This window comes from Naegleria gruberi, assembly GCF_000004985.1.
Source record: "Naegleria gruberi genomic scaffold NAEGRscaffold_8, whole genome shotgun sequence".
NCBI classification, from domain to species: Eukaryota; Heterolobosea; class Eutetramitea; order Acrasida; family Naegleriidae; genus Naegleria; species Naegleria gruberi.
In genome coordinates, this window is record NW_003163319.1 from 703,787 (window position 1) to 729,174 (window position 25,388).

At 35.3% G+C, this 25,388-nt stretch overlaps 8 protein-coding genes and 1 non-coding gene across 9 annotated transcripts; 3 read left to right on the top strand and 6 right to left on the bottom strand.

The window, feature by feature from the left end:
* Positions 1-1,502: 1,502 nt before the first annotated feature.
* On the bottom strand, positions 1,503-3,361 carry NAEGRDRAFT_78619 (TPR repeat protein; the record flags this gene model as incomplete). Its single annotated transcript, XM_002680897.1, has 1 exon — positions 1,503-3,361. The coding sequence occupies one exon, from the start codon at positions 3,359-3,361 to the stop codon at positions 1,523-1,525; it is 1,839 nt and encodes a 612-aa protein (XP_002680943.1). The 3' UTR covers positions 1,503-1,522.
* Positions 3,362-3,543: 182 nt separating this feature from the next.
* Positions 3,544-4,176, bottom strand: AM15 (uncharacterized protein; the record flags this gene model as incomplete). Its single annotated transcript, XM_002680898.1, has 2 exons — positions 3,544-3,794; positions 3,891-4,176. Coding segments are annotated over 2 exons (537 nt in total), but the record flags the coding sequence as incomplete, so codon positions are not given.
* A 308-nt stretch (positions 4,177-4,484) lies between these two features.
* On the top strand, positions 4,485-4,565 carry NAEGRDRAFT_t129. The gene has a single exon. It is a non-coding gene; the product is annotated as a tRNA-Ser (tRNA).
* Positions 4,566-4,717: 152 nt separating this feature from the next.
* Positions 4,718-6,713, top strand: NAEGRDRAFT_78620 (uncharacterized protein; the record flags this gene model as incomplete). The annotated part of the gene is made up of 5 exons (XM_002680722.1): positions 4,718-4,969; positions 5,021-5,160; positions 5,202-5,472; positions 5,521-6,104; positions 6,146-6,713. The coding sequence occupies 5 exons, from the start codon at positions 4,718-4,720 to the stop codon at positions 6,681-6,683; spliced, it is 1,785 nt and encodes a 594-aa protein (XP_002680768.1). The 3' UTR covers positions 6,684-6,713.
* A 732-nt stretch (positions 6,714-7,445) lies between these two features.
* On the bottom strand, positions 7,446-10,595 carry NAEGRDRAFT_78621 (ubiquitin specific hydrolase). Its single transcript, XM_002680899.1, has 2 exons — positions 10,004-10,595; positions 7,446-9,961 (listed from the first exon to the last, which is right to left on the bottom strand). Exons 1-2 carry the CDS (start codon positions 10,417-10,419, stop codon positions 7,477-7,479), a joined length of 2,901 nt encoding a protein of 966 aa, XP_002680945.1. The 5' UTR covers positions 10,420-10,595; the 3' UTR covers positions 7,446-7,476.
* Positions 10,596-11,169: 574 nt separating this feature from the next.
* On the top strand, positions 11,170-12,552 carry NAEGRDRAFT_35589 (histone deacetylase; the record flags this gene model as incomplete). The annotated part of the gene is made up of 2 exons (XM_002680723.1): positions 11,170-11,319; positions 11,369-12,552. 2 exons carry the CDS (start codon positions 11,170-11,172, stop codon positions 12,482-12,484), a joined length of 1,266 nt encoding a protein of 421 aa, XP_002680769.1. The 3' UTR covers positions 12,485-12,552.
* A 97-nt stretch (positions 12,553-12,649) lies between these two features.
* Positions 12,650-14,468, bottom strand: NAEGRDRAFT_35594 (GDP-mannose 4,6 dehydratase). Its single transcript, XM_002680900.1, has 2 exons — positions 14,243-14,468; positions 12,650-14,130 (listed from the first exon to the last, which is right to left on the bottom strand). Exons 1-2 carry the CDS (start codon positions 14,460-14,462, stop codon positions 13,223-13,225), a joined length of 1,128 nt encoding a protein of 375 aa, XP_002680946.1. The 5' UTR covers positions 14,463-14,468; the 3' UTR covers positions 12,650-13,222.
* A 513-nt stretch (positions 14,469-14,981) lies between these two features.
* Positions 14,982-16,118, bottom strand: NAEGRDRAFT_63982 (uncharacterized protein; the record flags this gene model as incomplete). The annotated part of the gene is made up of 1 exon (XM_002680901.1): positions 14,982-16,118. One exon carries the CDS (start codon positions 16,116-16,118, stop codon positions 14,982-14,984), a length of 1,137 nt encoding a protein of 378 aa, XP_002680947.1.
* Positions 16,119-16,276: 158 nt separating this feature from the next.
* Positions 16,277-24,280, bottom strand: NAEGRDRAFT_78625 (beta-ketoacyl synthase; the record flags this gene model as incomplete). Its single annotated transcript, XM_002680902.1, has 1 exon — positions 16,277-24,280. One exon carries the CDS (start codon positions 24,278-24,280, stop codon positions 16,304-16,306), a length of 7,977 nt encoding a protein of 2,658 aa, XP_002680948.1. The 3' UTR covers positions 16,277-16,303.
* Between the last annotated feature and the right edge of the window lie 1,108 nt (positions 24,281-25,388).

Here is a 25,388-nt window from a genome sequence, read left to right on the forward strand (position 1 = left end):
ATATCGGAATATTATCGGAATGTAGCTGTTGAGGGTGTGATGGCAAAAAGACTTGTTCAAAATGGATTGGTCAAGGAAATTAACTTTTTAAATCCAACAAACATGGGATTTGAGAGAAGTAGTAGAACTGACAAGGGTGTCCACTCTGTTGCCAATTTCATTTCATTTAAAGCCGAGTCGGATGTGGATAAAAGAGATGAATATGAAGCTGGAGCATTTTTAGATTTTGTGAAACAAGCTCTCAACTCTAAAAATCCAATAAGGGAAGATATTGCAAAATTTGCAGTCTCTGAAGAACAAATTCAAAAAAATCAGGATAGAGGAAAGGATATTTATCAAAGTTTTGCAGAGGTAGCTCCAAATACAGCAGATCCTAAATTGAATATTTTTCATTTGACCATAACACCAAGAAGATTCAATCCAAGACATAATGCTCTTGTGAGAGGATACGAATATGTTTTGCCGTTTGAAATTATTACCAATCTTATTTCCAAGTTTGACACCTCAAATACTAAGCTCAGTAACTTGATGGAATTGAGTGGATTGACCCCACAAAAGCCATTATCAACTCTAAATGACACTGAAAAACTCAATCTTGCTTCCATAATTTGCAACAAGTTGAATACAATTTTGAATCAATATCAAGGCACTCACTCATTCCATAATTTTACTGTAAAGGGAGAAAATAATGAAACATTTGAGAGATTGATTTTTCACTGCTATGCCAAGCCAACTCTAATTACTATTGATGGAACAACTCATACAGTTATTAAATTCAAGATATCTGGTAATGGATTCCTTCAGCATCAAATTAGAAAAATGATTTCCAGTAGTGTTTTGAACTTGATAGCTCCAGAAATTGTGGATCAGGAATATGTTGACTTTGCCATCGAAACGAGGCAAAAAATTTACTTGAGTAAAGTACCAGGGGAGCATCTTATCCACACAAGGACAATCCTTCTCGATGAAGCTATTGAGAAGTTGTACGTGAATAATTGTAGAGAAAAGCAAATTGCCTACAAGAATAACATTCTCTATCCAGAAATACTTAGCAAGCATAAAGATTATTTGGAAGAAACTTGGAATATGTATGCTCAGGAAATTATGGACTATGGAAATGAGTGGCTGGAGGGAAAGGATAAGGTTAAAAATCAAGCAAGAGAAGAAATTGAAAAAGCAAATAATAGAGCAATTGAAAAAGCACAAAGAGAAATGATTATTAGGAGGAAACTTTTGGATCAAGGTACTCCATTAAATGAAGACAAGGTTCTTCCAAGAGGTTACAGAGCTCACTTTTATGTCAAGTTTAAAGTTTACCCAACCGATGCCAAGGCAGCCAATGCTCTTAATACTCTCGTAGAATGGACTCTTGCAAAGAAAATTGACCTCTTCTCAGAATATGAACCACTCGATTCAATTGTTGTCTCGGAAGGGTTAATGGATCCAAATGAAATTCTTCATGGTGAGGAGTTATAAATTTTTGTTGAAATCAACTAAGAAATATGATGGAAACTGAAATAATTTATTCTTGTTGTTGATTCTTTAAAAATCTTTCATACTTTTCATAGTAAAGAGTATTGTCTGAATATTTTCTTCCTCCGTTATGTTCACAAACCTGAATGAGTTTTTCAAATAACTCCTTAGCTTGAGTTGTATTCTTCAAAGTATTCATTGAGAATTTTGCATATTGATAAAGACTATTCTTCACAGCTGTGAATTCGTGGAATTCATCAGACAAGTCGAAATTACAAGCTTTCTTAAAGTGAGTTTCAGCCAATTTGAAATTTTCAAGTTTGACAAGAGTCAGTGCCAAATTAGAGTGAACCTCCAAAGAATCTGAATCAAGTTCCAAAGCTCTTTGATACATGCTCTTAGCTTCCTCATATTTACCTTCTTCGAATAAGAATGAAGCATAATTATTGAATAAATTAACGTGAGAGTCATTTGGAGCAATCTTTTCGTGTTCATCATAGGCCTTAACAGCTTCATCGAAAGCCTTCTTGGCATCAATGTTATTTCCACACATTCTTTCAGAGACAGCATAGTTCATCAAGATGGCACAGGATTGGAATGGATTGAGTTGGAGTGATCTCTTCAAATTGTCTCTTGCTCTCTTAAATATGGCGCTAGAATTCTTTGGATCGTTAACTGCTTGAGCCATTGACACCATACCATAACTAGACATGGACATGTAATCATTTGGTACAATTGACATGGCTTGTTCTAATAATTTAGTAGCTTCCTCAACATCTCCTTCTTCTTCAAACAAATACATGGCATAATTTCTCAAATTGTTAACATGAGTTGGTTTAGCAGCGATAGCATCAATAAAGAATTGTTTAGCTCTCAAGAGGTCACGTTTAACATTTCTATAGAAGACAGCAATATCACCCATAACATCAGGATCATTTGGATTGTATTGAGCAAGGAGTAAGTAGCACTTTTCTGCCATTTCAATATCTCCAGTATACTCATAAATAGTTGCCAACATTAAAATACTTCTCTCATCACTTGGCTTTGAGACCATTGAACGCAAGACGTATGATTCAGAGAGTTCAAAATTTCTCAAAGTTTCATCATGGAAATAAATCATGGCCAAACACATGGATGAAATAAAGTCAACTCTCAAAATACGTTCTGAAAGGTCAGCAATATTCGTAATTCCATATTTTTCAGCCAAAATCTTCTTGGCTTCATCAGTTTCAATTAATTCGGCTATTCTTTCCTTAATCTTTGCTAAAAGCTTATTATTACCATGAGGTGAGTGTTCGAGTGCGTTCTTAACATATTCAGATGATTTAAATCTCTTCAAGAAAAGTTCCTTATATAATTTAGTTGATTCCAATAATAATTCCACACACAATTGTCTATCTTGTCCATCAGGTTTACAGCTTTGTCCATAATATCCATAGAGAATGCAATCAATAAGCATGTCATATTTAGTTCTTACAGAGGCCTTCTTGAGTCCTAACTTCTCTTCTCTTGGCAAAATTTGTGTATGCCATGATCTCAAATAAAGTTTGGCACTATCAACATCTCCATGTTTAGAGAATAAACGAAAAACTGCTTCAATAACTTCTTTCTTTGCTTCTCCCAATTCAAATTCTCCAAAAACAACTTCCTTTGGTTGTTCAGATTCAACATTATTGGATACTAATTTTGAAGTGTGGAATGCTCTGGTTTGGAAAAGTTGATTTGAAGAAGGAATGAATTTAATTGCTTTGCCACCATATTGTTGAGTGATGATATTATTGGATCCAATCAAAATTGATGAGGCCTCTCTTCCGTGATGCTGACCACTCTTCAAAAAGCGAAAAGCAGAGGAAGAACAAAGGCGTGAGGATAATCTCTTTCCTAACATTTTTTTTGTATTATTAATAATATTATTATTGTTTATTATTGTTTATTATTAGAAGGGTTCAATGAAAGTCATGTAACAATAATAAACTAGTTAAATAATATTTAATAACATGCAATAATAATAATAATTTAATTTTATTGGATTTATTCAATCTTCTTAGACTTCTTCTTTGGAGTAGAAGTGGATGGGGAGGACTTACCAGCCTTTCTTTCTTCATCTCTCTTGGCATAGATCATTGCAGTGAATGGTTCTTCGAACAAACAAGCAAACTTGTACATGACAAAGACACAGATAGCCATTAAAATACCAGCTGGTGATGACTTAACCAAGGAGTGACCAAGGAACCATAAAGTAGAACCATTGTACATTGGATTGTCAGTAACATTGAATGGGAAAGAGGTAATTCTATCTTCCATGAGAATACCAAAGTAGTCTATTAATTATTATTATTATTAAATTTGCCACAATAGTATATTATCATCATGATAACAACAAGAAGATAAATACAACAAGTGAAAATAAAACATACCACCAAGATAAGTACCAGTAATACCCAATTGATAATAGGCACCCATAACAAGGAGAGAACCGATAACTTGCAAAGCATAACCACCATACATAATTTCAGTAGCATATTGGGAAGCAAAGATTGGTTGAGTTTCGAGAGCCTTATTGAAAATATAATCTCTGAACAAGGAGAAGCCGAAAACATAAACAGCCAAAATATAACATCCCAAATACTTGTTTCCACAGGCCAATTTAGTGAGCAAGTGAGTATAATATTCGATACGAGCCAAAATGTTCCAAATAATTGGAGTGATAATGATCACACCAATTGAAATGAACAAATTCTTATCGGAAAAGTCGATTAATTGATCCATTGTGATGATGAGGATATTTTTTGTTCGCTTTTGCAAAATTTGTGTTCAACTTTTTTCCGCTATTTTGTGAAGATTGGATGACGTCATGTGAAATCACCTATTGAATTGATTGGATAACGCTCACAAACGATATTGGTTCCAATTTTTATTAATTATTGTTAATAAAACAATAATGAACATAAATATATATGTTGAATTGTTTTGAGTGCAAATAATAAGGAATGTTATGGTACTCCCAACGAGCGGTCTTGACCGAGTGGTTAAGGTGATTGACTAGAAATCAATTGGGGCGACCCGCACAGGTTCGAATCCTGTAGACCGCGAATTTTTTGATTATGCTCAAAATGATGCAATTTTCCTTTGCCTCACCTTTCATAGTTGTTAGTGTTGTGCGTACAAATGTCCAATTTCTTAGTTCCCTTAAAAAGTCCTCAAAACAAACTTCCCGCCATCTCATGAAAGAGATTTAAAAAAAATGGGTTATACAGCTACAGCTCCACCTCAATCACAAGTTGCAAGACATCCAGTGATTCAAGGTTTGATCGATTTTTTGCAAAGTCCATTCTGGATTAACCCAATTCAAAGTTTTATCGATGAAAATTGTCTTGTATTTGGAGGTGAAGACGAAAATTGTTTAGAACATACAAGTGTTCATGAAAAGTTTAGAGAATTAATTGAAAACTTGCTCGAATTCCTTGTCGGAGAGATGAATCTGAGTCATGAAGATGTAAGTGTATTATTTGTACAGAACATTATTTAAACTGAATGATGAAAACAGTTCATCAAGGCTCTTCAATCAGAAACCAATGATGAAACACTCGGACAAGCTCTTGAACACATTATGGCTATGGATGACTTTTTGAGTTTCAAAAAGATTATGGAGAGAAGAAATTTACAATTGGAATATGAAACAATAGAGTATGTATTCAATCTTGCATTATACTTACTAAAATAATAAGGGAAATGAAAAAGAGTACCGAGCCAACAACATCTGATGAGTCTAATGAAGATGAAGAACTTCAAAGAGTGTTGGAATTATCTAAGCAAGAGCATGAAGAAAATTTGAAAAGAGAAAAATCCGTCTCTGAAAGAGAAGAGTATGAAATGGCTGTCGGAGCTTCATTATCAGAACAAGAAAAGTACTTGCAAGAAAGTCAAAGAAGACTCGAACAAGCTGAACTTGAAATGGCTATTGCCATCTCCTTGTCACTCCAAGAAGAACAAAAGAGAGTAAGTTTTTCCAGAATATCAGTAACCATTCTTATCATTGATCTTTAGAGAGAAATGGAAGAAGAAGCTGAAACACTCAGAGTTCAACAAATTGAAGAAGAAAGAAGAAGACAAGATGAGGAAGAAGAAAAGAAACGCCAAGAGGAAAGAAGATTGGAAGAAGAAAGACAAACGAAACTTCTCCAACAAGTCATGGAGGAGGAAGAAAGAAGAAAGCTTCAAGAACAACTTGAAAGAGAAAGAAAGGAAAGAGAAGAACAAGAAAGAATCAAGAGAGAAGAGGAACGTTTAAGACTCGAACAATTGAAGAGAGAAGAGGAAATGAGAAGAGAAGAACAAAGAAAGTTGGAAGAAGCTAGAAGAATCGAGGAAGAAAACAAGAGAAAGGAACAAGAGCAAAAGCTTTTGGAATTGAAGAAACAAGAAGAAGAATCCAAAAAGGTTCCTGAAGTCAAACCAGAAACTTTCAACTTTAATTTCAGAACCACCAGTAAATCTGAAAAGGAAATTAAGGAAGAATTAGATAGAATTCAAAAGGAAAGAGAACTTCTCCAAAAATTAATGGCTGAAAAGGAAAAGCAAAAAGAAGAAACAGCTGCCAAGATTTTGGCTAACAATACTACTCCTGAAAGGTACGTTTTTGTTCATATTTAATCTCAAACTTTTCAAATAGTGCAACCATCAAGAAAGAAATCAAGGAGGGTAAGGAGAGGCTTGTTGAAAAGAAAAAGCAAGAAAGAGAAGAAAGACTTAAAGAATTCAAGATGAAGCTCACCTTGAAGAAGATTAACACAACTGACAATAGTCCAAAATCAGTCACAGCTTCTCCAACATTCTCAAGCTCTGCTTCCTCACCAGTTTCATCTGTTGACATTACTACTCCAAAAATCTCAAAGCCTATTGTTTCTCCAATTGTCGTTTCTGCTACCACCTTCACCGAAAGCCCAGTTCAAACACCAAAGAGTGATTCATCATCCGATGATAGTGATTCAAAGAAGAGAATGATTAGAGAGGCTCTTTCAAAGAGAGTCAAGGACGATCTCCTCAGACAATCTCAACCAATTTTGGAGCAGCCAAAAACAACTCAACAACAATCTCAAGCACTTCCTGTACAAAATAATGATCACTTGCGATCACTCCTTAATAATGTTGTTAGAAACTTGAAAAAGACTGTGGATGAAGAAGATTTCCACTTTTCTGAAACCAAGTAAGTCAATAAAGAATGAGATGATCTTTATTTCTTTGATGCACCAACCGATATGGCAGCAACTTCAAGACTCACTATAACAATTGAAAAAACTATATTAACTACAAGAGTAATCAGGAATGCAATCCATGCATACCTTCCAACTCTTTGTGTCTTCTTATCCTTCTTATTAGCATATTTTAACAAGCGAATGAAGGGAAGACACGAAAGAAAGAACAGCCCAAATAAACTAAGCACTATAGATATTACAACCATTTTTGGAAATTGTGCTTTTGCTATTTTTCTTTCTTGCAATTCCTTCTCTTTTTCAATATTCTCCTTGATAAAATTGGCTCCCTCTGACTTTTCTTGGGTTCCTATAATTTGAATGTTTTCAAAATTGAGATTGGATGGTAATGAGTGTCTACGTTGACCCAATGTTTCTCTTCTTCCATATTTCAGTTCTTCATCATTAACAATAGTCATTCTAAAGTTGTTGTTTGGTCGATCTCTTTGGCTGCCACTATTGAATGAATTATCAAAATAAGAACCAACTCCGTATGAGAATAGAAATGGGTTTTGACTTGGTTGAGTTGTTCCACAACTCGAATCGAGAGGGTTTAGCAGAAACTCTTGGGAAGAAATTGGTAAGCTACTGGCAGGAACTGAATCACTTGATTGCATCATTTTTTATTGTTTGGTTAGAGTTCAGAATGTTCTGATATCAATACATTTCACCTTTCTTTCCTTGAAGATTGAAACGTTAAAAGAAGAAAAAGTAAAAATGGTCATTATTCAATTTTAAAAGTTTAATATAATTATTCCTTTCTAATGTAGAACAAAACATAGTTAGAAGAGGCTTTGATTGATTCTGGATTGTGCACTTCAGAAGAACGAGAATCATCAAATTTGTACCACTTTCCATCAATATGATTCTTAGCACATGCAGTATAGTGACCTCCACCCAAACCACCAAAGTGATCAGAGACAGCAAACAAATCATACTTCAAATTCAAATCTTTACAATGAACAAAGGAACTAATATCTAAATCTTGGATTGGATAATCAATAAAACGATCAATCTTGTCTCTACTATAGGAAGAGAAGGAGAATCTCTTTAAATGAACAACCAAAACATCAGGAGCTTTCCAAATATCAAATTTCTTAGTTGCTTCTACATGTTCCTTGCAGCTTGGACAGTACCAAGTATCGTTTGCTCCAAGCTTTTCCTTTGATGTATACAAATCCAAACATTGATAAATATTGATGGCTTCACTTTGAGAAATCTTTTGCTTGGTTGATGGGTGTTCCTTGAATCTAGGAAGCTTTTCATAATCCAACATCTTGTCGTGGAAGAAGGCTGGAATGTGCATAAAGATCGACTTCTTTTCAGTTCTAGCACTGCTATATTTTGGAGCGTAAGGCTTGAATTCAGTTTCATCACAAAGTAAGGCACCATCAAAACTACGATCATTGACCTCAAGTCTGCCTCCTTCTTGGTCGAATAAATAGAATATGGAGATATTTTCTTCAACATTTTCTCCAGACTTCAAGGCTTCAAGCTTTTCTTTAGATGGCAAGAAGTCTTTGAAAGTTAAATTACGTTCCTTCATAGTTTGTTCGATTTCTGCAGCAAATTCATCCTTAACATATCTAAGCATGTATTGGAAACAATATTCGTAGAGATCTTCATGAGTTGGAACACTGACTTCTTTATCTTCCTTCTTTTCCTCGAAAATTTGTCCCAAAGGAACAACAAAAGGTGTACCAATAATTTGGAAGGACTTTCTACCATATTGATTTGCAGTGTGAGAGGACAAGCTGACTTGCAAGAATGGCAATTGTTGTTGAGTGTTGGAATAGGTTTGTCTGTACAATGAGTGAACATTCTTAGGAAGATTATTCAATTTTTCAACTGCCTTTCCAGATGTTACAAAGTTGGAAACGATTACTTCGGATGCCTTTGGCAAAATTTGACAGTGAATAATGTCTGCATCTAGAATACCTGAAATAGAGTCACCATCAGAAAGATACTTGTAGACCTTGTTGCTGAAAATTTCGTACAATACGCATCTATCATGATCTTCGTTTGTGTTCAAGCCCAAAAGTTCCAAAACATTATCTCTGAGTTGAGAGACTGAACCAGTCTTGGAAACTTTACATGTGAGTCTGGTTGGCATGTTGCTAAGCTTTGAAAGATCAGAATCAAGAGTTGACTCAACTTCATTAGGGAAGGTAGAATTGGAAAATACCATAACATTAATCAATCTGTTCTTTTCAATTGGGATTGGTAATGACAAATACATGAAAGGATCAAAAATAATAGAAAAATTATCACATTTTGGACAATGAAGTGTTGACTTCAATTGACCTTGGAATTTGTCAACAATAATAGAATCATTACGTAATTTGTGAACATCCCAAGATTCTTGAGCAACAACAGAATCCTCTCTACCCTTAGCTTCAACTGGATTTGTGGCTGGTTTCTTTTGAATTCTATTCAAATCTTCATGTAAACCATCCAAAATGAATGAAATCAATTCTTGAGAATCTTGTTGTTGGTAGCCTGCAAATTGAGGGGCATATTTACCAATGACACGTTTAAAATCATTTGGAGAGAAATATGAATTTTCTCCTGACCACATTTCTTTCATTAAAGCACCAAATGCAAGAGCTACAGCACCACCCATACCTAATGGATTAGTTTCGTTGATTTCTTTTGAATAGTCATTTTCCAAAAAGTATCTATAGAGAACAGGTGAGTGAGTCAAACATTGAAGACCACTGTTCATGAAACAAGTATTACCGAGATTACTCAAACCACATACTCCTGGAGGTGCACTATCGTATCTCTTCTTTTGTTGTGCTGTTGTTCCACTAATTTGAACCTTGTTATTTGTCATGGATCTAATGGCATTATATGATTCAGCAACTGGAGGTTCAATAATCCAATTTGGACCAACTTCAACAATAAATCTTTGACCAGTTTTTCGTTCAAGAGCATTTTCCAAAGTTTGATCCTCAACAACTGATAAATCAACTTCCTCGTGAGGAGAATTGTAAATTGTTTTCCATAATTTACATTCTCTGCTTTGAATATTAAACTCTCTTTTAACTTGATCCATGACTTGCTTGATGGTGGCATTTTTGGAGAATTCAAAGTCAACCCAATCCAGTTGATTTGATGTTGTTTGTAGAGCAACACTAATTTCACAAGGTCTTACTTCAACAGTGTATGAAATTCTGTAGGCTTCAGGGTTTTGTATAACAGATTTTCTAGGAATAGCAGGACCACCTCCAAACCTTTAACAATAAATTAAATAAAATAGAATGTGAATTACATACCATGAGTGAAAAAGATTCCAAATATGTTCAGGTATAATTTCATAATCTTGTTGTTCTTGTACTTCGTCTTTAACTCTATAGATACCATCCGATGTTTCATCGACAAGGTGAGTGTTGTCAATAGTACCTGGAGAGATTTTTGCTGCTTCATCGAAAAACGCTGCTACCCATTTAGCATCAATGACATACCATGTTTCTCCTTCTTGTGAAGGTACTCCAGGGTGTTTAAGTAGTAATTCCTTGATATGATTAACTTTTTCATCAAGTGTAGTGGCATCACTAGATGATGTAAGTTCAGAGTCCATTGTTGTAGAGGCAGCAGCAACAGGAGCTCCTGATATATTGTTTGTTTCATCTTCCATTCTATTGTCATCACTGGCTGCAGGTGGTGCAGAGACTTGATCAGCTTGAGCCATCTTTTCCGTATCTTTTCTGTGTTAGTAGTAGTGGTGGGAGAAAGTATAAATTGTACTAAAGATCTTGTTATGTACTAGATTATCCAGGTGAGACTTTAAAACTAGCCTGTTGATGAAGATGATGTTGGAAAAAAACAACGTCAATAAATTAATTTTGGCTAAAAACTTCGTTGTCTAGGCTAACGTTGTGATCAAACAATTTTTTTCAAGTTAACCAGAGGAAGTTTTTTTTAGATTGGAACTTACTGTGAGCAAGCCTTGAATGTTTCTTCATGATGGAATTCAGATAATTATTGCATGGTTCAATACATCATCAATCCTTTGATAATGTTCTTCTTCAATGCAGAGTGGATGTTGGGTTACAAAATTTGAAACGAATTAAAAATTGAAAATTCTCAAAGAATCTGTTCTTGAATTGAAGATTGAGTTTCAATGTTAAGCCGTAGAAAATTTTCAATTACTAATACTATACTTTTGTAATTGTCATTTAAATGAAATTGAAGATCGAACGTTCAAGCAATATTTATTCAATTGTAATCTTGAATAAATATCCAATCTTTCATTCCAACTTTAAGGATTCTCATTATCCTACATAACTAATACTTGAATTCTAAATAACACTTTTATTCCTATCTAGCTTGAATGGAGAGGACAAATTGATCACACTCAATTAACTGCTGATGGACTTAATATTTTGAATAAAAAACGCAAATCCATTATTATATTTTTAATTTCTTCATCTTTAAAAAAATGCCAAAACACCAAAACATCTCCTACTTTTATGATGGAGATGTTGGTAATTATTACTATGGCCAAGGCCATCCAATGAAGCCACATCGTATCAAGATGACCCACAATTTGTTATTAAATTATGGACTTTATAAACATTTGGAAGTATATGTAGGTTTTATTATGATTGAAAATAGATTAAATTTTGTATGATGATCAGAGACCTCATCCAGCTTCTGAAGTTGAAATGTGTAAATTCCATGCGGATGAATATGTTGAATTCTTGAAAAGAGTTACACCTGATAATATGCATGATTTCCAAAAACAATTACAAGCTTTTAATGTTGGTGAAGATTGTCCAGTATTTGATGGTCTTTTTGAATTTTGCAAACTTTCTGCAGGTGGTAGTATTGGAGCAGCAGTAAAATTAAACCATGAACAATCAGATATTGCCATCAACTGGGCTGGTGGTTTGCACCACGCTAAGAAGAATGAAGCCAGTGGCTTTTGTTACATTAATGATATTGTATTGGCTATTTTGGAATTACTTAAATATCATGCACGTGTTCTTTATATTGATATTGACATTCACCATGGTGATGGTGTTGAGGAAGCTTTTTATACCACAGATCGTGTAATGACAGTTTCTTTCCACAAATTTGGAGAACAATATTTCCCAGGAACAGGTGATATCAAGGACATTGGTGCTGGTGCTGGAAAGTATTATGCACTCAACTTCCCACTTAAGGATGGTATTGATGATGAGAGCTATCTTTCAATTTTCAAACCTGTTATTGAAAAGGTTATGCAAGTTTTTAGACCAGGTGCTGTTGTTCTTCAATGTGGTGCTGATTCTTTAACTGGTGATAGATTGGGTTGTTTTAACTTGACAACCAAAGGACATGCTGCTTGTGTAGACTTTGTCAAAACATTTGGCTTACCTCTTCTTGTTTTAGGTGGTGGTGGTTATACTGTTCGTAACGTTGCTAGATGTTGGACATATGAAACCTCAGTTCTTCTAGGTATTGACATTGAAAGTGAAATGCCATATAATGACTACTTTGAATATTTTGGCCCAGATTATAATTTACATCTTCAACCTTCAAACATGGAAAATATGAATTCTCTAGAGTATTTAGAAAAGTATAAGAATATTATTTTGGATAATTTGAATCATATCAAAGGAGCACCTTCGGTGCAGATGCAAGAAGTTCCACCTGACACTTATTATGTCAGTGAAGATGAGGATGATGTTGATCCTGATGATCGTTTGTCACAAAAGGTTCTTGATAGACATAGAGCTCGTTCTAATGATTTTTATGATGATGACTTGTAATCTAATTTAATAACTCTTGTAAATTTAAATATAATTCTTTATTCACACAAATAAAAAATGACCTTTTCCAATAACCTAATCATTCACGTTCATTATGATCACCAACAACAATACCAGAACAATAATCATTCTTTTCAAGAAGAAGAAATTAAACAATCGGAATCTATTCCATATCATGCAATTTTAACTTTTAATGGAAAACAATATAAATGTAGTGTTGGAAGAAATGGAATCAATCAAAAGGTTGGTGAGGGCGATGGAATTACACCCATTGGAGAATATTCATTGAGAATGGCCTTTTACAGATCAGATAGGGTTGATCCATCAATTATTTCAAAAATTAAAGGAATTCCTCTTATTGAATTGAAAGAAAATTATGGTTGGTGTGATGATATGTTAGATTCACTGCATTACAATAGATTAATACAGCTTCCTGTATTGGAAGGATTATCGAGTGAAAAATTGTGGAGACAAGATCATTTGTATGACCTTTTTGCAGTAATAGGTTATAATGATAATCCAATTCAATTAGGAAAGGGAAGTGCAATCTTTTTCCACATTGCATCTGAAAATTATGGACCAACTTCAGGATGTGTTGCCATGCAGAGGGATGATTTAATTGAAGTATTTTCTAAATTGACTGCCTTTACCATTTTGAAAATTTCACAATCCTCTTATCCTTATCTGAAATAAATTTCAACTTGTTTAAATAAAATTTAGTTTTTAATAAATTACATTTTAATCTTGATATTGCTTTTGAACAACTTGGGAATCACCATGTTTCAAAAGTTCAACATCACCTTCCACCATTCCTCTAACTAATTCATCAAAGCTGACATTTCTCTTCCATCCTAATTCAGTTTCAGCCTTGGTTGGGTCACCAATCAAGAGTTCAACTTCAGTTGGTCTAAAGTAACGTGGGTCAACCTTAACTCTGACAACACCATCAACAACACCATGTTCATCAACAGTACCTGGAGTACCCTTCCATTCAACCTTCTTACCGAGAACAGCAAATGATTTTTCAACAAATTCTCTAACTTTGTGTTTTTCACCAGTGGCAACACAATAATCGGCTGGCTTTTCTTGTTGGAGCATCAACCACATGGCTTCAACATAGTCCTTAGCATGTCCCCAATCTCTTTCAGCATCCAAATTACCCAAATACAAGCAATCTTGCAATCCGAGATGAATACGAGCAACAGCCATAGTAATCTTTCTTGTAACAAAGGTTGGACCACGACGAATACTTTCATGATTGAAAAGAATTCCGTTCAAAGCAAACATATTGTAAGCTTCTCTATAGTTGATAACAATCCAATAACTGTACAACTTGGCGCAAGCATATGGAGAACGTGGATAGAATGGAGTGGTTTCTTTTTGTGGAATTTCTTGAACTAAACCATACAATTCACTAGTACTAGCTTGATAGAATCTAGTCTTCTTTTCCAATCCACAAGCACGAATGGCTTCCAAAATACGCAAAGTACCAATACCATCAACATTGGCAGTGTATTCAGGCATTTCAAAACTGACTTTAACATGGGATTGAGCACCCAAGTTGTAGATTTCATCTGGTCTAATCTTGGAAATGATGGAAATCAAGTTTCCGGTATCAGTCAAGTCACCATATAAAAGTTTGAATTCTGATTAATTATTATTATTAATCAAATAAATTAAATCATCAAAAAAGATCAAAATAATTATCATCACAAAGGATTAAAATTGTTAGCGTGAATCACGACAAAAATTACTTACTAGCCTTGGTGATGTGAATATCCTTATACAAATGTTCAACTCTACCAGTGTTGAATGATGAAGAACGTCTAATCATACCATAGACAGTATATCCCTTTTCTAACAAGAGTTCAGCCAAGTAGGATCCATCTTGACCAGTTACACCAGTAATCAAGGCAACTTTAGAGTCGTGTTCTTGGATTGGAATTTGGGTAATGTCGACTGGTGTTGGTTCGCTCATTTTTTTATTGTCAGTGCTTCTGTTGTTTTCCAACAGTGTCGAAAAAACATCAACGGTAACCATACAAAATATTCACAGAAGAAAATAAGGAATGGAAGTGGAAGTTGTTTACGATACATGGTTTGTATTAGGAACAATGAAGAGGTTGGTCAATTGGTTTAATAATTTTGAATATTGTTGAGAAGAATCTTTGTCATTTTCTCATTCTCGGTAAATTTCCCTATTTATTTGTTTTCTCGTTAAGAATATTGTCAAAGATTAGGCGAAGTTTAATATTACACAAGAGTGGTAAAATTCAAGGTCAGACAATAAAGCGTTTCTTGATCACTGCTTATGCTACATTTCTTAGATGTCCTTAACTTTTGATTCATCATATTAGCTGTTGAACCTAACCATCCGGCCTTTTCCTGTTCTCATATTTTTTGAACAGCAAAATTGCGGTTTTTAAAATTTATTAAATATTTAATACGTGTGTGCTGGAATAATTCCTAGAAGTTAAATAAATCTGGATTTTATTGCTTATTTCTGATATAATGATCTGGAATTTGGAATGTAGAAATAATCGAAAAAGTAAACCTTATGTGTTAAATCCAAAGCTCCATTCAAAAATGTAATTATATGATCATCAGAGGTACTTGTCTTTGAATCGAATGGCTGTTCAATATTGAACAATTTTTGCTGATATTCTTCTTCAGCCTTCAATTCCTTAATGCTCTTTCTAACAAAATTCTGGTCGTCGTGCACATGGCCAAATACAGAAATATTTGGCTTAACTCTATGAATTAATTGATTTTTCAACCAATAATCTCCCCAATGCTCATAATAGTCATGAATATTTCCACAAACTTTACAAACTTGTTTTGGATTTTCATTATTCTTTACCCAAGCTAAATCCAGAATGTTGAAAGGTGGAGTATGACTCAGGACAATATCAGAATCACTGTCAATCTCCTTCCAATAAGAATAAGAATTTGATGAGTGAAAGGCCATTCCCTGAGAGGTAATTGGTGATCCATAAATCTTAATACTCGAATCTAAAATTATTGAATTATTCTGTAAATAATAATCACAGTTTGGCAGTAATGGATTTTGTCTAGTATTGAAAATTTTCTCAGGGTCCAAATTCTTATTATATTTTGCATCCATTCCATAATCATGATTACCTGAAATACAGATTATTGTTTTACAATTTCCACTTATTTTTAGTCTTCCTAGAAAATCATTGAATTGAGAAATTTCATCCAAACTCCCCCTATTTGAAAAGTCTCCACAACATAAAATTACATCTCCATTGGGTATTTTGGGGAAGAGAGCTTCTCCTTTTGAATGAATATCAGATAGTACAACAAATCTTTTAACATTATATTCTTGGTTGGTGTCATTAATAATTGGCATGTTCATTTCTTTCAATCCCTGCAACAATTGATCCCTAATCTTGATGATAACATCCTTATCTTTATTAGTATCCTTTCCTAACAAATATTGATGAATGTACCAATTAATAAACTTTAAGTTCACCTGTATAGGTACAAAGTTTGGTTTATGATAGGCAATTTCCTTCTCCGAGGAAAAATAGCTTCCCTGATGTAATCTCTCTTTAATGAAGAGAGAAATTAATTGTTCACAGTGTTGTTTTAGTGGTAGATTTTGAGACATTTTTTAATTGCTTTTTTGCTGATCTATCAAGTTCCTTATCCCTATCTCTCCATGTTCAAATTGTTCAATATCTTAGAAAAATATCCAGAGAATTCCTGAAGAATCGTTTGCTTGAAGTTCCTATTAACTATCTCTATGCATTATGATTTTTAAAAAACTATTATTTATTATTCTTATTAATTAATTTACAATCTATTTGAAGCACCACCACAAGTATTTCTCATAATAATTGATTCAGATGAAACACCTGGACCGAAAGCAACAGCAATAGACCATTCATTATTGAGATATTGTTGAGTTCTTCTATATAATTCCATTACAAACATAATGGTAACAGAGGACATGTTACCATATCTTGTCATGATATCCCATGAGGCCTTCAAATCTTCACGATTCATTGTCAATGCCTTTTCAACTGCATACAAGATTGCCTTACCACCTGGGTGAGCCAAAACATTACAATTTTCCTTCAAAACAATTTCATCCTTGTGTTGAGACTTCTTCAACAAGGTATTAATGTAATCCTTGAGTGAGTTGGTAATGATTTGTGGAACTTCAGGTGACAAGCTCAAGTGGAAACCATCATGGAAAACTTTCCATGTCATGCATTCATCAGTATTTGGAGTAGTGTAAGAGTGAGTATCGAATAATTCATAAACAGGTTTTTCACCCTTTTGAGCTTGTGGTTGAGAACCAACAACCATTGAGGCAACACCATCACCAAAGATGGCACTAACAATCTTTTCATCAGTATTATTGGAAATTCTAAAGTGAACAGATGACAATTCAATACAAATGACCAAAACTCTATTCTTTGGATTGAGAGAAGTCAAAGCACGAGCAGCCTTCAAAGTAATCAAACCAGCAGCACATCCTGACATGTTGATTGGGAAATATTCAACAGCGTGAGACAATCCAAGTCTATCCATAAACTTCAAGTGAATATTTGGAACAGCAATACCAGTTGAGGTACAAGTAATGAGGTGAGTAATTTCCTTAACATCACCCTTCCATTCATCAATGGCCTTAGAAGCAGCTTGATAAGCCAATTCTGGGGCAACCTTCAAGAAGATATCATTTCTACTTTCAATAGTCTTCAAATCATTGGTAGAATTCTTGGTAAAATCGAAAGCAACACATCTTTCCTTAATTTCACAGCCCTTGAACAAGTTGTGAATTCTTTCCTTGATCTTTTCGTCAGCAGTTCCGTAATCCTTCATGATACCTTCGAAGAGTTCTTCTTGAGTCTTTCTTGGAGGATTGGCAACACCAATACCAAGAATGTAAGCATTGCTTGGGTTCTTCATGTTGGCCTTTCTGGCATGAGCAGCAAATTCCTTAACTGGAACACTTTCAGGAACAACAGTCTTAGTGAGTGGAGTGTTATCAGTGGTGGTAGTAGTGACTGTTGTGGTAGCAGTAACAACTGGAGTTTGTTGAGCGACAACAGGTTTTGGTTGTTCAGCAACAACTGGTTTTGGTTGAACTGGAGTAGCAGCAGAGGCAACAGCAGTTGGAGTAGCAGTCTTGGTTTGCTTGGCTGGTTCAGATTTTTTAGAAGTCTTAGATTCCTTCTTTTCAGATGAAGCAGCTCCCATCTTGTCCATAATCTTAGCAGCAAGTGACTTGACAGTTGTGTCCTTCTTCAAGATATCAATGGTTGTGATTGAACCACGAGGATACATCTTATCCAACCAGTTCTTCAATTGAGTAGCCATCAAAGAGTCCATACCGTATTGTCTGAGTGGTTCAGCAATTTCAATAGCTTCTAATGGAATACCCAAAATCTTGGCCAATTGAGTGGCAATCATTTGATCGACAGTTAATTGAGAAGTAGAAGCATCCATACCAGCATCTTGAGCAGTTTCAATAAACAATTCACCGAACATCTTCTTCAAATGCTTAAAGTTATCAGAGTGATCCTTCCAATCAATACAACTGATAATCTTTTGTGGTTGAGCATCAGTTTGTTGAGAAATCAATGCCTTTTCAAGACATTTAACCAAGAGTGGAATTGGCATAGAAATGAAACCTCTTGATCTCAAAATAACCTTAGTTGAGTATTGTCTTGAAACAAAACCATCATCAATGGCACCAAAGTTAACACTCAATGCTGGTAAATTCTTTGACTTTCTGTAGTGGGCAAGAGCATCCAAAATACAATTGGCAGCAGCATAATTGGATTGTTCCATATTACCATTGATAGCAACAAAGCTGGAGAACATGACAAAATATTTGATAGAGTTTTCATTCAAAGTAGCATGGTGAACATTCCAAGCAGAAACAGCCTTAGCTTGAATGACATTGTTGAACTTGGTTTCAGTCATGTTATTGATGGAACAATCTTCATATACAGTAGCAAGATGGAAAACTGATTCCAATGGTGGCATATTCAAAGTGGTACGAACTTGAGTAATGATATTTTCAACATTTTGTCTGTTAGAAACATCACATGGCAAAACTTGAATATTCAAAGAAGAGTCAGTCTTGATCAATTCTTCAATTCTATCCTTTGATTGACCTTCAGTCAATTTACCACTTCTTGAGAGAATGACTAAATTCTTAACTTGCTTTTGTTCAATGAGCCATAAAACGAGGGACAAACCAACACCACGAGTACCACCAACAACCAAATGAGTCTTGTCAGAAGAGAAGGTCAATCCACGCATTTCTTCCTTCAATTTTTCATATCTTGGAATGGAGGTTTCCAAATCTTCATTGGTCATGTTGAGGACAATCTTACCAATGTGCTTGGCATGAGCCATAAAATTGAAAGCATCATGAAGCTTTTCCTTATCATAGACAACATATGGCAATGGGAAGAGTCTCTTTTGCTCCATCAAATCCATAACTTCTCTGAACATTTGTTGAACAAGTTCTGGCTTTTCGTCCATCATTCTGTCCAAATCAACTGAGGCATAGGTCAAGTTACGATGCATTTGTTGCAAATTGACACAAGTACCATCATAGATATCTCTAATACCAATTTCGACAAATCTACCATATGAACCCAATGATTCAAAGTTGGCAGACAACATATCAGTACCAGCCAAAGAGTTCAAAACAACATCACAACCCTTTCCATTAGTGAATTTCATAACATCATCACGGAAACTAGTTGAACGAGAATCAGTAGTGTAATGAACCTTATAGGTTTCATCTTGTTCCAAGAAGGTTCTCTTCTCACCACGACCAGCTGTACCAATGGTGACGGCACCAAAGTGATTAGCAATTTGAACAGCAGACAACCCAACAGCACCAGCTGCAGAGTGAATCATACAGGTTTCTCCCTTTCTCAATCTGGCAACATGAACCAAACCATACCATGAAGTCAAGAAGGCAGATGGAATAGTTGAAGCTTGTTCGTAGGACATCCAATCTGGTTTCTTAATAGCGAGACTTGACTTGACATTGACATAGGATGAGAAACATTTTCTAGCAATACAGACAACCTTATCACCAATCTTAAAGTCAGTAACAGATGGGCCAACTTCAACAATGACACCAGAACATTCCAAACCGAATGGTGGATTCCATTTACCACCTCTTCTAAAAGCCTTATCTGGAATTCTACCCAATGAGAACATTAAATCCTTGAAACTCAAAGCAGAAGCCTTAACTGAAATTCTAACTTCATCAGCTTCAAGTGGAACAAATTCTTCAACTTCATGGAATGACAATTCACTAACTGAACCAATTGAGTTGGACTTTAAGGTAACTGGAGCGTTTGGCTTTTGAATCAATGTTGATTTGACAACCTTCAAATACTTCAAGTCACCACAAGCAGCTAAAGCCAATTCGTTATATTCCAAATTGTCACAATTTACAAAGAGGTTAGAAATAGTTTGGGAAGCAATGTCCATGTTGATACCTTCAGAGAAATCGAACAAGAAACTCTTAATGTTTGGATGTTCACTTCTGAAAGTTCTACCAATACCAACAAATTGAGCAGATGATGGAACAGAGTAGGTGAGTTGAGCACCCTTGGTGACAATCCACAATTTAGTTTCACATGATTCATGGTCAAGTTCAATCTTGATCATTTCCTTAATAATTTGCATCAATCTCCAAGAGTTGGATTCTTGAGTGACTTGATTATCTTCAGCAACGTTAGCAACAAACACAATACCAGAAATTTCTTGATTTTGAGCGAGCATGTTAACAGCTTGTTCAGCAGAAACAATTGTAGTAGAAACAGCAGACAAGGAAGAGACAACAGCCTTGGTCATGTCAGATTCAGCAACATCAGAGACAACAATCCATTGTTGAGCAACAGATTGTTCTTCTTGTTCGACTGGAGCAGTCATTTCAGTCAATTCTTCCTTATTGGCGGAAGTCCAAGCAACATCATACATACAATCATTAGAAGTAATGGTAAAGACAGTTGGACAAGATGCTTGAGTAATAGCTCTACACTTGACGCACAAGAATGAAGCAATTGGAACAATAGAACCTTGCTTGTGGCCATAAATAAAGACGTCACCTTCAAGTTCATATTGAGATTGATTAGTCATCTTGCAGTAAACTGAAATACTATCCATGTCTGGGACCAATTGGTTCAAACAAACTTCAGTATTCAAAACACAAGTATCAATTGAAGATGGAATGTATACGATAGCATCTTCTTCAGCAATAGCGATCAATGATTGCAAACAAGAATCCAAAATACCAACTTCCAAAACAGACTTGTGTCTCTTAGTATCCAAGAGACTCTTTGGTCCTTCATCGAATTTCTTCTTCAATGACAATTCACTGACACCTTCATTCTTACCAACATAAATCTTATCCAATTGTTGGAAAACTGGACCATATTCAAGACCCATCTTTCTCAATTTAGAGTAGAGTTCATTCTTTGACATTGAGACTTCCATGCAACGTGGCTTGACTTCATCCAAGTTTGGATGAGTCTTTAAATTGGTTGGTGGCAACATTCTCAAGAAACACTTATAGTGATCGAGCCAATCTTCCAAACCTCTCTTACTCTTAATTTCAATCATTTGACTATTTTGAGTTCCGTGAACTAATGGAGTAACATCAGTTTCAACAATGAAACCACCTGGTGCAGTTTGAGATAAGGATAGAGCACCCTTAAAGTCACATCCTTGCAAAATGAATTGCTTTGGAAGTTCCTTTTGTTCAGAGTCCTTTTCATTAGCTCTGATTTGAGCAACAGCAGCGTGGAGAGACATTAAAACATAGGAAACACCTGGATAAATGATATCACCTTGAATAACGTGATCCTTCAAGTTAGGGAAGTGATCCAATGAAATTCTATTTTGGAATGTAACACTACCAGATCTCAAACTCTTGTGTCCAACCAAATTAGATGGATAACCTCTTCTCCATTCAGCAGCTTGTTCTTCAGTTTGATTCCAAATCATTTGACTTCTATCCCATGGGTAGAATGGAACTTTAACCTTATTGAAAAGGTGATTCCAGTTGACATTTTCTCTGAAGGTAACATTGTGAATGAATCCATTGACGAATAAATCTCTAGCACATTGGAGCATAGTTTCTTGTTCATCAACGAAACGCTTCAAAGTAAAGTAACACTTGGTATCTTCAATACCCAATTCAGAAGCACATTCCTTAATGGAAGCAGCAAGAACTGGATGAGGACTCAACTCAACAAATCCTCTGTAACCTTGTTTTAACAAATCAGTAATTGGATCAGCAAAGAGAACAGCTTGTCTAACATTACCCCACAAATAGTGTTCATCCATATTTTCAACAGTGGTATCATACAATTTACCAGTAACAGTAGAGTAGAGTGGAATGAGGGTTGGTTTACCACGGCTGACTGGTGAGAAATTCTTCAAAGCATTCAACATTTCTTCCTTAATTGGTTCTTGATATTGAGAGTGGAATGCACAATAACCTCTCAACTTTCTACAAAAGACTCCCTTACCCTTGGAAATATCTTGTTCCAACTTGTTAATGAGTTGAGGAGAACCAGCCAAAGTACATGATCCAGGACCATTGATAGCAGCAACAACAACAGCAGAACGATCTTCACCACTCAAATATTCATCCAAGTAGAGTTCACATTGAGCTGGAGAGACACCAACAGCCAACATGTTACCAGATCCACAGGTCTTTTCTTGCAAGGTACTTCTCCAATACAAGATGGTAATGGCTTCTTCCAAAGTATAGACACCAGCAGCATAGGCACTACCAACTTCACCAGCAGAGTGACCAACAACGACAGATGGATGAATATTCCAAGCTTTCATCATGGCATATAAACCAGCTTGGAGGAAGAAGATAGCTGGTTGAGCATAGAGTGGGTGATCCATATCATCATCAGTTAAACATTGTTCCTTAATCCACTTTCCAACAAGAGACCATCCAGACAATTGACTGAACAATCTATCACATTCATCCAAACAATTTCTGAAAATTTCATACTTGTTATAGAGTTGGATACCCATGGATTTAGTTTGTGGACCTTGACCTGGGAAGACAAAGACGAATCCCTTATCACTTCTATTTGAATTATGTACAATACCCTTAGATCTAAGAGTATCAGCAGATTCGGATGCAATTGTCTTCAATTGTTTGACACAATCTTCAACAGAGCTAGTAATGATAGTACTTCTCAATTTGTGATGAGATCTAAATTGATTTTGAACAGTAAAGACATCAATCATAGAATCCTTATCATGGATACATTCCTTGCTTGATAAATCTTGAGCAAGACTTTGGAGGGATGGAATGGATTGTGCAGACAACATCATCATGACCTTTTCGCTTTCCTTTTCTGGCAATTTTGGTGCTTCCAACTTTGGTTGCTCGAATTCTTCCAAAATGACGTGAGCATTGACACCACCAATACCCATAGAGTTAATACCAAAGACCAATGGCTTGGAACCTCTCTTCTTAACCAATGGAATTGGTTCAGTAACAACTCTCATATTATACTTATCCAATGGAATCTTTGGATTCAACTTTTTAATATTGGCAACTGGACATAAGAGTCTCTTTTCCATCATGAGAACAGCCTTAATTAAACCAGCGACACCAGATGCACATTCCAAGTGACCAATATTACCCTTAACAGAACCAACATAGATTGGTTTGGATCTATTTGGACCGGAGAGAACTTCACCAATGGCAACAGTTTCAACAACGTCACCCTTAGCAGTACCAGTACCGTGACATTCAACATAATCAACTTCGAATGGTGACAAGATACTAGCAGTTTCTTCTGGTAATCTATCATAAGCTTTCTTAATATTCAAAGCTTGAGTAATTGAGGAAGGAGTGATCAAAGAATCTTCAGCAGCACCATCAACATTGACACTTGAACCACGAATGACACCATAAATACGGTCACCACTTTCAAGAGCCTTCTTCAATGGCTTTAAAACAACTAAACCAGCACCTTCACCTCTAACGAAACCGTTGGCAGATTCATCGAATGGTTTACACTTACCATCCTTTGATAAAACACCAACTTTACTAAACTCGCAATAAGGAGATGGAGAAAGGATTAAAGAGACACCACCTGCAATAGCCATTTCACACTCATTATTCTTCAAGCTCATACATGCTTGATGAACTGCAACGAGAGAAGATGAACAAGCAGTATCAATACTCATAGATGGACCTCTAAAATCATAGAGGAATGAAATACGGTTAGAGGCAATACTCAAAGTATTACCATTGTGAGTGTATGAAGTAATTCTTTCAAAATTATTGTTATCCAATTGAACAGTGTAAAAGTCCAATTGACCAATACCGATAAAGACACCAGTTTCATCGAACAAATGACCATTTGTGCTATCTTTCTTTGGTCTAATACCAGCATCTTCTAAACATTCCCATGTTAATTCTAAAAGTAAACGTTGTTGTGGATCCATAACTTCCACTTCTTTTTGACCAACACCCAAAACACTACAATCGAAAGCCTTGATTTGATCCTCGGGTATGTAAGCACCACGAGATGAAGACATTAATCCAGGAACATTGGAAGCATCAGTAGATTCCCAATTTTGAGATTTCCATCTCCATTCAGGTGTATCGGTAATGTGTTCTTGGCATTCAGTGAGGAGCTTCCAAAATTCGTGCTTATCTTTAGCTCCAGGTAAACGACAGGAAAGACCAACAATGGCATAACTGTCAGCAGTGATATGATTGTGATTATTTGTAGTTGTAGACATTCTTTGATCTATATGGTTGTTATCGTGACTATACAATTGATTAATTGATCAAAGTGTTTGTGTTGTTGTATATAGATTCTCTATATAATGTTTTGGGTTGATTTTGTGTCTTTTTTTCAGACTTGCAATTTGTCTAAGGTGGCCTTGCAGTTCTCTTAAAGGTTCAAATTTGAGTACTATGCTGAAGTGTGCTATTGTGACACAAAAATTGAAACTAGCTGTTGTTGTGGAGAGTCCTCTCTCTTCGAATCAACATTCAACATCTCTCTCCTTTCTTACATCACCAGCACACAGAAAGTAGAGTGCTCTCTCTTGAGGAATCAACAACATTGCTGTTGATGATATTCATGAAGAATCTGAAAAGATCTTTTGCCAACAACCATCCACTTGGTTAAAAGAAAGTTTGAGGAATCAAATGTTAACTTTTGAGTGAAAGAAGGCACTTCTTCTCGGCATTTTCCAGAAATCAACGGACACTTTGGAATAAATTCACCGTACATGTAGGCCATTTCTATCGAGTATTTGATAGTTCCAAATTGCTGGAATGTTTGAAATTCCAAATCAGCAATTGGGTTACGATCAAATTTCTAAATTTTTCAAGCTGTATTTTGCTTCTTAATACCTTACTGTAAGTTTGAATTGCATTTTCAATGTGTTTCTTAATGAAGTGTGCAGTGGGTCATTGCAATAAGGAGTAATCGATAGAGTTACTACTAGTCGATTGAAAAGATAATTTAAGGAACTTAATATCCTTCCTCCCATTCATATTAACAGATAACAAGACAGATCATATATTGGCTCATATTGCATTAATACTAAACAGTAAGCGCTGATGCTTCAAGTTGTTTTTACAGCCATTGGTACACTGCAAAGGAATATAGGGCAGAACTTTCATATTGATGGTTCTCTTGAAGCTTCATATGATTGAAAGGTTCTTCATCCAGCAACACCTCATCATCAGAAAGCATAATATTCATGATTATTAATCATTCAATGTCCTCTCAACGTCCACGTTTCTTTTATAGATTAAATTCCAATCCTAGAAGCCAATACAAATCATGCTTATTGTATAGAAATTTATTGTAATTTTCTATTGCGTTCCGATAAT